This window comes from Zeus faber (genome assembly GCF_960531495.2).
Source record: "Zeus faber genome assembly, chromosome: 1".
Lineage (NCBI taxonomy): Eukaryota > Metazoa > Chordata > Actinopteri > Zeiformes > Zeidae > Zeus > Zeus faber.
The window spans coordinates 29,900,506-29,916,407 of NC_137193.1; the positions used below are offsets into that span (position 1 = coordinate 29,900,506).

The window sequence follows — 15,902 nt, forward strand, 5'->3', positions numbered from 1 at the left end:
CTTCGCTTCAGTTACATTCTCTTGTAAATTGGTTTAATGGTTTACATTATATGGATTTGTGAATTGTGAAATAGTTCCTTCCATAACGTGTTTTTATTAACTTTGAAACGTACAACATTTCGGCTACCTTATGTCATTTAGCTGGCGCCTTTGTTTAAAGACATTTCCAAATATATTTTTCTATAAGTTTCGAATAAAGTAGTAGTTATGGATATAAAAAACAGATTCATGTCACGAACAGCAGAAAGCAGCAAGTCGTTTAGATTGTAAATTCCCACGTGACTTGAATGCAGCACCTGTACAGTGGCAGCGAGTTCACAGTGGGTCCTAGTGTAGATAAAACTCCAAAAGGTAAGGAGGAGATCGCGATTTTGGAAGATTTCTCTTTCGCCGAGGTACTGTTTCGGTTTTATCACACGTACTTGAAGTGGTAGAGTTTGCTCCCCGACACTGTAATAAAGCGGTTGTTTTTCCACCGCCGTGTAAAGAAACACGCATGTAGACACAACAAGCAATTATCGAGGTCAGAAAAATGATCAAAGTCAGAAAAAGATTGAGGTCATGTCCATATATCGTACGAAAAGTCGATATAGTAATTATCGCGACAGGCCTAGTGTTGTATGGTGCTGCCGTGTGTCCTCCCCTCCGGCAGGGGAAGCCAACAGCCTTTTCTCTTTGTCTTTGCTGAAAACCTGCATCTCTAGAAGACTGTGTAATAAGACTCCACATTTTCAGTCATCTGCCATTTGGCATCCAGTTCTTCTCTTTGGCTGCAGTACTTCACACTTGTTATTTGTACTTATACTCCCTTCCGGTCCAGTCCAAATACATGGCAGACTATACTTATACTGATCCATTATATTCATATTGAAATGAATTATATTTTTCTTTGAACCTTTTTTCTCTATTGCAGGATTTTCTGAAATCTTCCAAAAAGGGCGGCCTGGAGTCTATGGAGTTGGAGGTAAGCATATCAGAGAACAGCTTGCCCTAAAGCCCTCTTTTTAAAAAGATTTGGGCCAAAATCTCAAACTTTTCTCTTTGTGACCTTGGCAGAAAGCGGTGGAGGTCATGTGCATCGTGCCGAAAAGGTGCAATGATATGATGAACGTGGGCCGCCTGCAAGGATTTGATGTAAGAAATGGAGTCGCAAGATGTCTTCAAAAAACATCGGATTCGAGATCGCAGTATTTGGCAAAACAAATAATTGTCTAAGATTCTCAAGTGTATCAATATGTTCCCTCACACATACTTGATTGTTTAGAGTGCGTTGCGTCGTATAAAAACACTTTCTACAAAACACATTAAGTACGACACCAACGCTTCCCCAAACTCTGTTGCTGCCGCTCCACATCTGACCTCGTTGGCTCTGCTTCTCGTTTCCACGGCTCAGGGGAAGATCGTGGCCCAGGGCCGCCTGCTGCTCCAGGACACCTTCATGGTGGCCGACCCTGAGGGGAGCAAACTGGAGCGGATGAAGGAGAGGAGGGTCTTCCTTTTTGAGCAGCTGGTGATCTTCAGCGAGCCACTGGACAAGAAGAGCGGGTTCTCCATGCCCGGCTTCCTCTACAAGCACAGTGTCAATGTAGGAATAGTAGTAGTTCAGTCGATTGGATTTCAATGCAAACAGTCATGATTTGATTTAATATCGATACATTGACAATATATACAATGAGAATTGCTGTCAGCTTCTCAGTAAACAGTCTGACGTGTATTCCAAAAACAGAACTTAAAAGCGAGGTGCTTTTCTTGCTGGTCTCGCTCGATATTACTGTTCTCTCTCATTCCCTCATGTTGTCTTTTCTCCAGATGAGCTCTTTGGAGCTGGAAGAGAATGTGGAGGGCGACCCCTGCAAGTTCCTGCTGACGTCTCGGACGTCCAGTGGGTGCACCGAGGGGTTCGTGCTCCACTCTTCCCACCCGGGGGTCTGCCAGGTCTGGACCCTCCAGATCAACCAGATCCTGGAGAGCCAGCGCAACTTCCTCAATGGTAATGGCACACACTCTGACACCACATGGTTATGCCTGAGCCCGCTGCGGAGGCTCACACTCTGCATCACCCCTTCCAGCTCTGACGTCCCCCATAGAGTACCAGAGGAACCACGTGGGGGCGAGCGGTGGGCCCGGCGTGGAAGTTCCAGGCGTCGGTGTAGCCCCCGCCCCCCAGGGTGGCTCCGTCCCCGCCTGCCCTCAGGGGGGCTCTCGCCGACCCTCTAGAATCCCGCAGCCCTCCCGCCTGCCCCAGCCCCTGCGTCACCACCCGGGGTCGGAGTCAGACGCCCCCAACAAGATGTCAGGTAGGGATCCTCCACATCGCGTGGAATCTGTTTGAAATGCGTGAAAGGGGACATACCACCCCCCCCGGGTCAGAGGAGATTTATTTTTGATTAATTGTTCCCTTAAATTAGTAATCTGTTCCCTCAAATTACTAATTGTTGCACTCCATACTCTAGAATTACTAATTTATGTCCCTAAATGATTTATCTCTTCCCTCGTATTTTCCTGTTGTGGTAGCAACTTCTGCTTCATATTGTGCAGAAGCGCTTAATATTTCCATTCAATGTGTTAGCAATGTTAAACCTTCGGGAGAAATTGGCCTTTGCTCGTCTTGTATTTAGAAAGTTAGGAAATTTTAGGTCACCGATAATTATTACAAGGGAGCGAATTAGTAAATCAGTTTCTTCTCGTAATTTGAGGGACACATTTCAGTTGAGGACATTTATTACTCGCTTGGGTCAATAAATGTATAATTTGAGGGGACAAATTATTCATTTGAGGCATCTGTTTCTCCAAATGTTCTACCTTGAAAACGGTGGGTCCCCGCAAAACATGTGACTGAGATTGTGAATTTTGGTCACTTGTGCGATCCAGGTTCCTCCCCCCGTCCCCTCCCTCCCACACCCTTCCTCCCACCGGGGGGCAGCCCGCAGGGCAAGCGTCCCGTCCAGGCCCCGAACGACCAAGTACAGATCCTCACGCCCGCTAGCACTGTGGCCCCCATTCCCCGCGCCACAGTGGGACCCCTACCCTCCACCCCCGCTTCCAAACCTCGCCCGGGAACCGTCTCCCCCATGGCCTCTCCCATGGCCACCCCTGCCTTTGGCAAGGATGTCCTCCCCGCTCCACCTCCCAGCCCCGGACACAAGTCCGGATCTGGAATGTGGAGCTCCGTGCCGGGCTCCCCAGCCAGCCGTCCCGGCTCCTTCACCTTCCCGGGGGAGGCTGGGGAGGCCCCGGGCCGGCAGGTCCAGAACCAGACCCAGAGCGGCTCCGGACCCGGGGGTCAGTCCCAGAGCCACAGACACTCCACGCACAGCAAGGAGGCGGACCGCATGAGCACCTGCTCCTCGGCCAGCGAGCAGTCCATCCAGTCCACCCAGAGTAACGGGGTAAGAGGCCTCGGCACGGAGCCCCAAGCTGGTCCTCACTAACCCGGCAGAGGGTCCGTCCTGTCTTCCCGCCGTCCCCTTCCTGCCGCAGCCAGCTCTTACTAATCAGCAACTCTCCCTCCTCGACGCAGGCCTCTCTCGCTTTCCAAACTTTCCAGAGACTGTCCGGTCGGCGACAGCAGCAGCTTTCCAGTGCTCCTCTCAGAGGAGTGCACGTCTCACCTTCTCCGGCGATTCTCATCAAGGCTGCTCTGTACTCCTTTTCTTCGGGTCTAACAAAGTTTGTACTAACACCTGGCTTCCTCCTGGCCGTCCGTCACAAACATTTTTTTTCACTCCTTGACTAACCTCCGACGTTTGCTGCTCTTGGCAAACGTACAGGCCGGCGGTCCTTTCACGTTGCCTCTCTAACTCTCCTCATCTCTCATGTCCGCCCTCAGCGGCAGAACAAGGCTAATGAAATGGCCAAACCTACTTCTCTCCACCAGATTCCCTCAGTGGCTTGTTTTCGTCTCCTCACGCCGTTTCACTCTTAAGCTGTTTTCCGAAGAGTGCACCTTTCTCTCTCTCTCTCTCTCTGCTATCTCATGAAATATTACCACATCGTGTAAAGTGCAACATTCGAGACTTTCTCCTCCTCCCTGTGTGCGGCAGAGTGAAAGCAGCAGCAGCAGTAGCGTGTCCACCATGCTGGTGACCCAGGACTATGTGGCAGTGAAGGAGGATGAGATCAGCGTCCTTCAGGGCGAGGTGGTACAGATCCTGGCCAGCAACCAGCAGAACATGTTCCTGGTATTCCGAGCGGCCACGGAGCAGGGTCCCGCCGCCGAGGGCTGGATCCCCGGATACGTGCTGGGACACACCTCGGCCGTCATCCCCGACTGCCCCGAGGGAACCATCAAGTAAGGAATGGTTCCTCCGAATGTCTGCTTTCAACCTTGATGTCGCTTGGGCTCCCCTCAAAGGTCCTGGAGTTTGGAAAATCCGGGCGTTTGATTCGTTCGTGTCATGGAATATCAAGGAATGTTGTACTGTTGATCGATATGTTACCATATTGTACACAAAGTGAAATGAGCAAACTGACAAATATGTCGTTATGCTGTTTATTCTTGATGTTAGAACTGGAGAATCGGTCAGAAAGAAATTCACTTGTCTGTCTTATCGCATCATCATTTTGATGTTGACTAGAAAGTCAATGATCACTTATTTGTTCAACTCTAATTGTTTTCAGTGTACCCCCAGAGTTCTCCCAAGTGAAATTTAAGACTTAAGACCTTTTTAATACCACTTTGAATGAAATTAAATGCCAATACCATAACTTCAATTTAATATAAACATATTTAATTCACACAATTAATTATGTATATTATGTGTATGTATGTGTATGTATGTGTATATGTATGTGTGTGTGTATGTATGTATGTATGTATATATATATATATATATATATATATATATATATATATATATATATATATATATATATATATATATATATATATATATTGTATTTGTCGCATCAACAGGCCCCCACCTGAACTGAAACCCAATTTGCACATTAGCACAAACAGTTTTTGATCAAAAATGTAATATAATAAAAAAATAAATATAGCAGGCAGCAATGCATAGGATCCAGGTAAGTCGCAGCAATTGCACCATTGTGAAAACAAGATAAGTCACTTACTACTCCCCAACGTAAACTGCAAAAGCCCCATTAGCCACAAATATGTTCACTTCAACCTCTTGTGACCATTTCACAGCTTCTTTCTGCTGCTTCGTCGTGGCAACGTGGACACTGAACACTGAGCAGGGAATTTGCATATTAACGGGAGTGTGACCAGATCAGTTATTGATGAGGTTACGGTTTTGATTTAATCCTACGAAGGGACAAGAAAAAAATGTAAGACCATTCAATACTTTTAAGGGCTTATTTTGAGAATATTAAATTCAATGGTTTTTTTAATGCTTTTTAGGGTGCCCCGCAGGTAACTTTTAACTGAAGCTGCCATGGGCAAACTCTGCCGGCAAAGATTCCACGTCGGTCAGGAAAAGTGGTGTCCAAGGCAAATTATTTTTTGAAAGAGTGTGAATAAGAGTGCTTGTGAATAATCACCTTTTCGTCATTTCAGGATCACCAGTTTTCTTGAAACCCTAATTTATTTATTTTTTATTCACTGGTGAACAGAGATAAATCTGCTCTACAGCACAGCTTGCATAGAAATAGGAGATTTTTATATTGACTCAGGCAGTGCATGTGTATTTATTTGACTTGATCCTTCTCTGCCCAAGTAGGAAGTCTTCGTCCTGGCACACGTCCCTGCGCATCCGCAAGAAGTCTGAGAAGAAGGAGGGAAAGAAGGAGACCAAGCTGGAGAACGGTTACAGGAAGTCCAGAGACGGCCTGGCCAATAAGGTTTCTGTGAAGGTGAGCGGGTCGCCTCCATATCCTGCTCCTGTTCTCGTGTTCCTTTTCTCAACTGACCATCTCCCCCTTTCCTTTCAGCTTCTAAATCCAAACTACATCTACGACAGTAAGCGCTGAATATTCCTCTCCAAATACCTCATAAGTCCTAGAGTCTAGAAGTCGACTTTAAAGGGCTTGAGCTGAATAGTCATTTTAAAGGTCAAGTCAGTTCCACATTCCCTTCATTGTACGTGACCCTTCGCTCCCTCCAGTCCCACCAGAGTTTCTTGTTCCGCTGAGCGACGTGACGTGCGACAACGGGGAGAGCGTCACGCTGAGGTGTAAAGTGTGCGGCAGACCTCGCGTCACCTGGAAGGGACCCAACCAGAGCAGCCTCGCCAACAACGGACGCTTCAGCATCGCCTACAGGTAGGGCAACACACACACACACACACACACACACACACACACACACACACAAAATATTCTACAAATCTTTCTTATTTTTTTTACTAATTCATCAAACAGGCTCACGGTGAAAAGGAACCCTTAGCCACCAAAACGTGCAGCTTTGCCGAAAAGTGTTCCTATGTTCTTCTACTTCTATTGGTTTGTCGTTATTAGCAAATATGCATCCAGATCTACAGCAAATACTGTCACTTTTGCTGTGTTGTTTTCAACGTCATTTCCAGCTCACCCCTTTGAACCGTACGGTGGGTAAAGCTTAAGTGTCGACTTGTGCCTGTTGTTCCAGCGACACCGGCGAGGCGACCCTGCGTATCGTCGGCGTCGCTTCCGAGGACGACGGCGTTTACACCTGCGTCGCCACGAACGACCTGGGCAGCGCGACGTCGTCCGCTAGCCTCAGGGTGCTCGGTGAGGACACGCACGCACGCACGCACACACACACACACACACACACACACACACTACCGTCAAAAGATTATTATTATTTATTTATTTATTTATTTATTTTTCGTTTTAACTCACTTGAAGCGTCACACACGGGGGGGGGGGGGAAAGTTAGTCAAGAAAGACAATGCCCCTTGTGACTGTCTCCTTGATCTCCTAGTTGTGTCCAGTGACGGGGTCAGGGTCAGCTGGAAGGACAACTTTGAGTCTCACTACGCCGAGGTGGTGGAACTTGGCAGGTAGCGCACCCTCTTAATATGTACAATGCAGCGTTTACATGGAAGCACATTTTCATGAAAAAAGAAAACATTGTAATGTGCATGTGCACCGAACACGTCTGACGGGTGTCCAGAGCAAGTTGACGGCTCCCAGTAATGACTTTCAGCTAATGTACAAACATTTTTGAAAAAATAATTCTTTCATTGCTTATCTTAAATAATTGTAAAGTTAAGAAATACTAAGTTGTAATGACGCATAAACATTTTCTTGCAAGCACAAAAATGCATCAAACACATTTACCGCAGTTGTTATCTCAATAACATTGATAGTTAACTTAGCGGCCAATGATGTTACCGCTAAGAAACAGAAAGTGAAAGGCCTTCTCCGTCCACCAGGGGTCGCTTCTCCGTGGTAAAGCGCTGCGACCACCGCGGCAGCAAGCGCACGGTGGCGGTCAAGCTGGTGAACAAGAAGCTGATGCGGCGGGACCGCGTGACCGAGGAGCTGAACCTGCTCCAGAGACTGCAGCACCCCCACCTGGTGGCCCTGGTCGACACCTATGAGACCCCCAGCAGCTACGCCCTGGTCTTGGAGATGTAAGCCCCATGTGTTGGATATCAGTAAAGCATAGGGTGTATAAAGCTCTCTTTGTGTTTGGCAGTGTGCGGTTATCCAAGGCTTTTGACTCACTCTTGGTGTGTTATTTGGCGCGCGTTCCAGGGCCGACCAAGGCCGACTCCTGGACTACATAGTCAGCTGGGGGAATCTGACGGAGGAGAAAGTGGCCGACTACCTACGGGACGTTCTAGAAGCCTTACAGTACCTGCACAACTGCCGAATAGTTCACCTGGACATAAAAGTATGTTTCATAATCCTAACAGCTTTCCAGGGTGCCTGCAGGTCCTTAAAAAGTCTTGAAGCGCCGTCGCTTCAGTTTTACCCTAACCCCACCCACCCAATTTGATATTTGCCTTTTGCCAATTTCAATTTATTACGCTACGTAATCACTGACCTTACTATCTGACCTAAACAAACATTTGTCCAAAAACTGTCCTAGATTAAGTCTTAAAAGCATCTTGAAGTATGAAATGTAACTCTACCGACCTGCAGTCACCCTCAGTACCTACACAACCACAGATCCGTACATACGTATGGGCGTAATCATTAGCCTTTAATCAGCCTAGTTCTTTTGCACTGTGTGAGTTTGGTGGATTGGTACATGGAGGGGATGGAAGTTCACAAAGAACAGCTGTAGCGAAACTACCAGACCTTAGTTCAACTACAATGGACTTCAAATCGACTTAGAATATGCGGTTTCCAGATCCGTAATGTTTCCTCCACGAGTAATGAAAGAACAAAAAAATTCTAATTAACCCGCCCTCCGTTCTTCCCCTCCAGCCTGAGAACCTGCTGGTGGTCCACACCTCCAGCGGCCAGCCCGCCGTCAAACTGACCGACTTTGGCGACGCCGTCCAGCTCAACAGTGCCCACTACGTGCACCCCCTGCTGGGCAGCCCCGAGTTCGCCTCCCCGGAGCTGGTGCTGGGCGAGCCGGTGTCCCCGACCTCCGACCTGTGGAGCCTGGGCGTTGTGGCCTACGTGTTGCTGAGCGGCGCTTCGCCCTTCCTGGACGAGAGCGCCGAGGAGACCTGCCTGAACATCTGCCGGCTGGACTTCAGTTTCCCTCGTGAGTATTTCCACGGCGTGGGCCAGGGGGCACGCGACTTTGTCTGCCTGCTGCTGAGGACGGACCCTAGCAGGAGGCCCCCGGCCGGGCTCTGCCTCCAAGAACCCTGGCTGCAGGCCACTCCCTCGGACGGCTACCTGGACACCTCGCGCCTCGTCTCCTTCATCGATCGCAGGAAGCACCAAACAGACGCCCGGCCCATCGGAGGCGTGAGGAACTTCATCCAGAGCCGCCTGCAGCCGCGGGTCTAAGTCCCCGGTCCCCCTGGTGCTCCTTATGGATCTGGACAGACCGGGTAGTGATAGACGGGCTACCTTCAGGCTACGGGCAAAAGATGCTCAGATCAGATTTTTTTTTCTTTGAAATAATTACATTAAAAATAGAGATGCACCGATCGATCGGCCCGCGACCGGAATCGGCCATTTTTTAGCTCGATCAGTGTCGGATATATCCCGTTCTGTATCGGTCAACGTTACAGCCCAACACTGTGCTCATGTACTGCACTCGTAAAGATGCACCGGAAATCAAACACGATACCAACGTAACGTAGTTGCGTAGTTGACACTCGAAAAAAAGAGCGAAAGACAGAAAATGTCAGCTGTTTGGAGCTACTTCAAGGTAAACAAAGAAGATTAGATCAGAGCGTCTGCTCTGTTTGTTGATACTCGTAATGCACGTTACGAGCTCCGCTTATAATTCAACGTTTGACTCCTTTTTTTTTTTTTTTTTTTTTTAACTTGGTTCTTGACGAGTCGCTTAGTAAAACGAGTCGTTCAATTTGATTCACTTGGTTTAACGTACGGTGAGGGAAGGGCGACTTCCAGTGAACGAGTGCGTAAAGAGTCGGCCATTTATTTTATTTTTGCGAAAAGGCAAGTACCATATAAATATAAAATCAATGTATATTTGCACTTAAAAGAAAGAGACTTTGATTGAAGTTTGAACTGGACTTTTCCATTGTAGTTATATGTTGTATCCTACTAAAGCTCAGTTACAGTTTGAATAATACTGAAAGTTGGTGACGGTCCCATATTCTATTTTATTGAAACTCAGTGACAGTTTCATGTTCTATTATTGTTCCATAGTGAATAATGAACAATAATAAACATGGTGTCATAATCAGAAAACTCACTATTGTGGTAACTAAAAATTGCAGCGTAGTGCATATGTGCGGCTGTCTAATCAGGTGATTGTGATCAGATCACATGATGTATTTGTCACTGACGTACAGCAGATATACCCAATGAGACCAAATTATAAGAGAATTATATTATATTTGATTTCTCCGATCACAGAAACAAACTCAAAATGATCGGAAGACAATGTAAAATATATTTAATAGCGAATATTTTATTGTGAACATACAATTGAATGAAATCAGAATTGGCCGGTCAGACTTTGAAAAAGAAATCAGGAATCTGAATTGGCCAAGAAAATTTCCATCGGTGCATCTCTTATCAAAAATCGGATCTTTTCGATTTTATATCCTTCAATATGTGACGGCGTCATATCAGCTTATCAGCTTCATATCTGATTGCTAGCCTTGCAACCAAAGTCTGGCTTGAAAGCTCGGTGTTTTTGTCTTAATTTCCACCATTCCCCATGGCACAGATATCTCTCTCTCTCTGCACAATTTTGGCAGCAAAAGTTTCCTAATAGTTTTCAAATCGTAACGGAAAGTTTGACAAATTGGGTTTGGGCTGGGGTTCCCATCCGTTCCTACTTTCTGCCGGGCGACCACCAGGGTCCTTTTGTCACTTTTCAAAGAAATTCACCTTGAGCACCGTAGTTTGATCGTAGCCACTTAATCCGTGCGGTCTGTCGTCCAGAAGACCTCCAGCTGCGGAGGGAATCGCCTCCTTTCGTCTCGACGGTCAAACGGGCGGGTGGAAAATGCTCGCTGATGTCTTCCTCCTTCACAAAATCTCCGCCAAGTCCTGTCATTGTCCCTTCACCGAACTGGACCCGTCGAGGTCCTGAGCCAATCAGAGCCCTGGAGAAAAGACTTCTCAGCCAATCAAAAATGATGATGGATGTCCTTGTCTACTGCTGCTTGCTGGTTTCAACTCAAACTGATGTTTTTTTTTTTGTAGTAAAGCAAAACGAAAATGTAAAAAAAAAAAAAAGAAAGAAAGAAAAAAAAAAAAAGAAGTAATTTATTTTCCTTTACGAGAGTTAAACGGCGAGGTGGAGCCTGGACGCCGCTGCAGAGGAGCAGAGCTTCCCTCCGACGGCTGGAGAGACGCTGTTATCGCGCTCTCACACTCGCTCAAAGACGTTAAAAAGAAGCCCTTTCTCAAACAAACAGTGTGTAGAAAGGAAGATAGTGTCCATAGATTTTCAATAATGTGTTTAAAAAAACAAAAACAAAACAAAAAAAAAATGCTCCAGTTAAAGGATCGCTGCGTACACCTTCTCCAGCGACAATTGTGGCACCCCCCCCCCCCCCCTCCTCCCCCCGTTTAAATTATGATTTTTGCGCTTCTAGTACATACCAGATCTAAGGTGACCACGACGACCATGATGTGAGCATGATGTCTCCGAGAAGAAAAACACTAAACGGTCCGTTGTTTGCTTTTTGTTTTTTTATTATTATTATTTTATTATTATTTTTTTTCTTTCTCTCCCCCCTCCCCTGGAACAAACGTGCCGCGCAGATCTAAAGATGTTCAAGCCTTACTTTGTACATAGACTCTGAACTGCCTTCTTTCCCCTTCACCTTGAGAACGGGACACATGCTTCTGCGGAGACGAAAGCCAGATCGTCGTCGTGCATCAGCAGGGATCACCGATCAGAAGCCGGGGGAGGGGGGAGGGGGTTACTGTAAATGCACTCATATGTTATGTTTCTTATGTGCAATGTTGCGGCTTTAACATTTTATGCAACTATTTATGAAGACATCTTGTTGTATCTGTAATAAATCTAGAGAAAAGCATGTACTTGGTACTGCGAGCACTGCTGGTAGTTGTCTTGTTTTTTTGGGGGGTTTTTGGGGTTTTTTTTTCCTCTTTTTAATTTTTTTAGAATTGACTTTCCAGACAGTTCTAAGTGTCACAATCTAGGTTTTACATTACGGTTTGAACAAAATAACCCAACTTTGTACTGTATACACATATTGGCTGACAGTACCTAGTCTGGTAGAATGTCATATTTTAGGTTTGCTGATATGCTGATAATACTTGTTTACACTAGCTCAATACAAGAACACAACTTTGTCATCTGTACGCCTCAGTGCAGTTAAAGGGGAAAGATAAAATGCTTTTATTTCACTTGGAATTAAGAAATGGGATTCATTTTGACAGTTCACTGGCATTTTTGTAGATAATTATATATGTGCCATCAACGGTTTTTGGTTTTATTATTTGTGTACAGAATTTTTTTTTTTTGCCAAATCCCACATTTTGTAAAAAGGAAAGGCCTGCTCCCTACGAGGAAGCTGGGCGAGTGTCCCCACATCTAAAGCACCTCAGCCCAGCGTCAACCCCAAAACTAAACTCAATTATCCTTTTTATTTTGTTTGTTTCTGGCTGCATGTGCTAAGGGGAGTTGCTCATGATTTCAAGGCAGAGAACAAACAAAAAATAATATTTTATTACCCTTTATTTATTCTGTGCTGTTAAAACAATGAAACCCGGACCGGATACCTCAGTGTGGATTTCTCTGGGCTTTTTTTTTTTTTTTTTTTTTTCTTTGCATTTGTCCAATTTTCTTGTGGATTTCTTTCATAAGTTACCTGATTATAGTTTTGTTTATTTCATTTATTTTGTTTGTTTTTAATCTTTGCATGTATATTCCTTTGTACATAACATACATATTTTTTTTCTGTAAATATTTTTTTTGTTTGGCCATCATTTATTTGAGAATTAAACAGACTGAACATATGTACCCTGCCCGACTTTTTCTTTGTTTACTTTTAGTCCCTTCACAGTTTTATTATCAAATAGAAGTGTCCGTCGTGCTGGATTACTAGGAAAAGCCTCGTGCTGAGCTGACCCACCCCGCGGACACCCGCTCCTGTGGAATTGTGGAAATACACCTTCCCGCATCTCAAAAGCGGAGTTATTTAAGCAATACATTCTGCATCTTCCTCACAGGTAAAATGAAAACATGAACCTCAGATAGTTGTTTTAAATGGAATTACAAGCAGAACTTTGAATATCAATTTGTCCATCTGAGACGTTCACTTTCCTTCACCATTTTCCTGCCATAGAGGAGGTTGCTGTTTCAGGCCCACGGTCCTCGGATCCTGTTTTTTTGAGCTCTTCGGGTGTAGCTCCGACCATTTTGTTCAAATAAACGTATTTTTCTTTTGAAGAATTTGGATCTACTTGGTTAACTCCAGTACACCCTTCATCTTCCAGGTTATCCACAAACACGTCCATATTTGGCAGAAAGTTTTAGATTACCTAAAGGTACCCAAGGTCGCTTTACGCACACACACACACAGTCACATAGTGAGTCTTGTATCTCAGATTTGAAAAGAGGAGAAGAAGAAGAAGAAAGCTATTAAAACAAAGGAGAGGCTTCGGTCAATGTGGTGATGATTGAATCCCTCAGAGAAAGGCACCAGGTCGCACAGGAGACAAGCGTAGAGGCCTCAGCCCAGAGTGACAAGCTTTTTCTTAGATGAAAGCAGAGTTTGGCACATTGTTGCCTCCTTTTTGCCCACCACGTCCAGGTGACTTGCTCCATCTCATCCTTGGCACCTGCCCCTGGGATCCCAGCTAGATGTTAAGTCCTGCGGCCTAAAACGGTGTCGGAATGGAGCCTCCCAGAGAACCAGGCCAGGCAGTAAGCAGGGCGCCACATCTGCATCGGTCATTTTTGCTTGGATTGAAGTTTTTAGCCGGCGGCTTTCCCTTTCCGGCTTACCCTGGTGCTCCACTGGAAGCTCGAATGGTGTCGACAGGACCCCCAAAGCCCCGACTCCCTGCCAAAAGCCCTAACTTCAGACTCCAGTTTACTTCAAACCCAGTCCCATGGGTTAAAAGATTCAACTTTAATGTTGATCCCAACTGGAGTCAACTCCCAGGATCACAAGAGGTGTTAAGCTGTGCTAAGCTGTGCTACAAGAGCGATCTGTTCAGAGTGATTCCATACAGGTTTGTCCTCGGCCGAGAGACATGGCGGCAGGGCCGGTCATCCTGAACCAGTTGAACACCCCCCCCCCCCCCCGCATATCAATGACCATGAACTAAGCCAAGGGTATCATTTTAACCCTCTCAGTTCATCAACTGTGATGGATGGATTTGCATATGTAGCCCAGCTCTGCGCTGAGGGAGTTGTGCCGCTGGCGAAGTTGCAGCATCACTCGTTCGGATTAGCCGCGCTTTGGCACATTTCGAATTATTCCGCCCTTTAAAAGCTAATCCACACGTGCGAATGAAGGTATTGTACCCTCGCACAGCACCGAGAGCTTAGGCATCAGCGTTGCAATCTAGAAGATTAATGAGAACTGTAAGGTGTAAAAATAAAAAGGCGGCCTAGTGACTCAAGCCTATTAGTCCAGATGAGAGGATTTCTGGGGTGAAAACCAAACTGAACCGCACGGTCGATGACATGGATCACATGAGGCCAAGCACCAGCCATTTGGTTTATAGCAATGAAGTCTTTTATTCTAATTTTCCAATAAACAGAGAATATATCAGTCCCTTATTTGTACAAAAATACCTGAATGGGATACAATGACGATTCAGGAGCCATACAGACATTTACAGAATCAAGCAAAGCACAGTTTTTTTTTTTTTTTTTCGTTTTTTTTTTTTAACTGAATATGGTCCATTTTAAGAATTATTTCCCTGAAAAGTTGATATCACTTCCAAACACAGCTTATAAGGTACTTGAATGGTGAATTCAAGATTGATAAAATAAAATAAAAATAAATACTCAGTCAAAATTTTTTTCTTCTGGCCTATGATCTTAGGTGGATGATGGGAGCATACCAGTGATGATGCAACCTCTATTCAATTTATGTTTTCTACCCAAAATAGGATTTAGACCAATTTAAAAAATAAAATCTCAGCCAAACCGATGTTGACCGAAGGGCTTGCTACTGTCTGTGGATTTTAGAAATGAGGCACCTGCTGCAAGAATAAACTTGATTTTAGACAAAAGAAAACACAATTAAAACTCTATTACGCACCTTGGATTCAGAATATGTGGAAGAGTGGACCTTGAGGCGACTAGAACCGTCCCGCTAGGTTTTCTTTCTTAAACTTCCCCAGCTTTTCCTTCGAACCGCACACATCTGATTCCGCTTAGAGCTCGGGTGCTGGCCTTGAGCCTTCGGACAAAACGAGCTGAATCAGTACGGCCGCACGGTTGTACAGAAAAAGCCCCGGTGGATCGCTCCCGGCCCAGAGGTGGAAGATCAGAGAGCGGGATATTCAGCGGAGCTTCCACACACACACACACACACACACACACACACACAGCGACTTGTGATATAACGAAAGCTGACAGAATCAAAAAGACCATGGCATGGCGGACGACCAATCTTCCCTGATTCTAAAAGCCCGTCAGCTTATACTTAGAACTGATGTTCACTTCTGTGCATGTCGTAAAAAGGAAGAAAAGAAAGAGACAAAAAAATAATAATCCAGTTTGATCACTTGGAAAGGAAGAAAAAAGGAAAGAAAAATCTGCTTAATTTAATACTGTATATACTGTGGTATGTATATATGTCATTTTGTGGCGAAAAGCAAATATACAATTAAGTTAATATACACACAATCAAATAACGAAAACAAAACAAAATAAAAACAGGACGATATATAAACCATTCTTCATTTTTTCACGTGGAGTTATGAGCAAAAAGCATAATGCCGCCGTACATAGTGATCTGCGACCTAGGTTCAGTGTGAGATCGACGTCTTCCTCAACGCTTCACATACTTAAGAGAAGAAATAAAAACCCATATTGTACACACTGTATACGCGAAGGCTGGCACTCGGGAGCAGGTGAGCGTAACAACACAGTGATTAAATACGAGGGGGGCGGAGGAGGGGTAGGCGGTTGGGCCGCCGAAGGAAAAAAAAAAATAAAAAATGAATCCCCCCCAAAAAGAACACCGTGCAAAATTTCCTGCCCTCCTCTCTCGCTCGCTCTCCGTTCGTTCTAAAAAAGTCGACGGCACCGGACTAAGTGCTGCCGGTCGAAAAATGGCGGGGCGCGGGGAGGGGTTCATAGCTTACAAGGCTGGACACGGGGAGGTGGGGGTTCAAGCATTATCCAATCCCTGGAGAGTCTCGCCCTAGCTGAACTAAGGCCTGGTCGGTAGCAAATTATTTAA

At 45.5% G+C, this 15,902-nt stretch overlaps 1 protein-coding gene across 1 annotated transcript in view; it reads left to right on the top strand.

The window, feature by feature from the left end:
• The window catches only part of LOC307236675 (triple functional domain protein), a gene marked incomplete at both ends in the record, with an annotated part of 73,198 nt that extends 64,336 nt beyond the window's left edge, over nt 1–8,862 (top strand). Inside the window, 15 exons of the mRNA XM_080009158.1 lie at nt 914–964; nt 1,057–1,134; nt 1,394–1,585; nt 1,810–1,990; nt 2,070–2,297; nt 2,872–3,389; nt 4,044–4,291; nt 5,679–5,814; nt 5,893–5,920; nt 6,066–6,222; nt 6,548–6,669; nt 6,866–6,944; nt 7,320–7,520; nt 7,645–7,783; nt 8,323–8,862. Coding sequence (XP_079865284.1) covers nt 914–964; nt 1,057–1,134; nt 1,394–1,585; nt 1,810–1,990; nt 2,070–2,297; nt 2,872–3,389; nt 4,044–4,291; nt 5,679–5,814; nt 5,893–5,920; nt 6,066–6,222; nt 6,548–6,669; nt 6,866–6,944; nt 7,320–7,520; nt 7,645–7,783; nt 8,323–8,862 — 2,898 coding nt within the window. The remainder of the gene's footprint in view (nt 1–913; nt 965–1,056; nt 1,135–1,393; nt 1,586–1,809; nt 1,991–2,069; nt 2,298–2,871; nt 3,390–4,043; nt 4,292–5,678; nt 5,815–5,892; nt 5,921–6,065; nt 6,223–6,547; nt 6,670–6,865; nt 6,945–7,319; nt 7,521–7,644; nt 7,784–8,322) is intronic.
• Nucleotides 8,863–15,902: the final 7,040 nt, after the last annotated feature.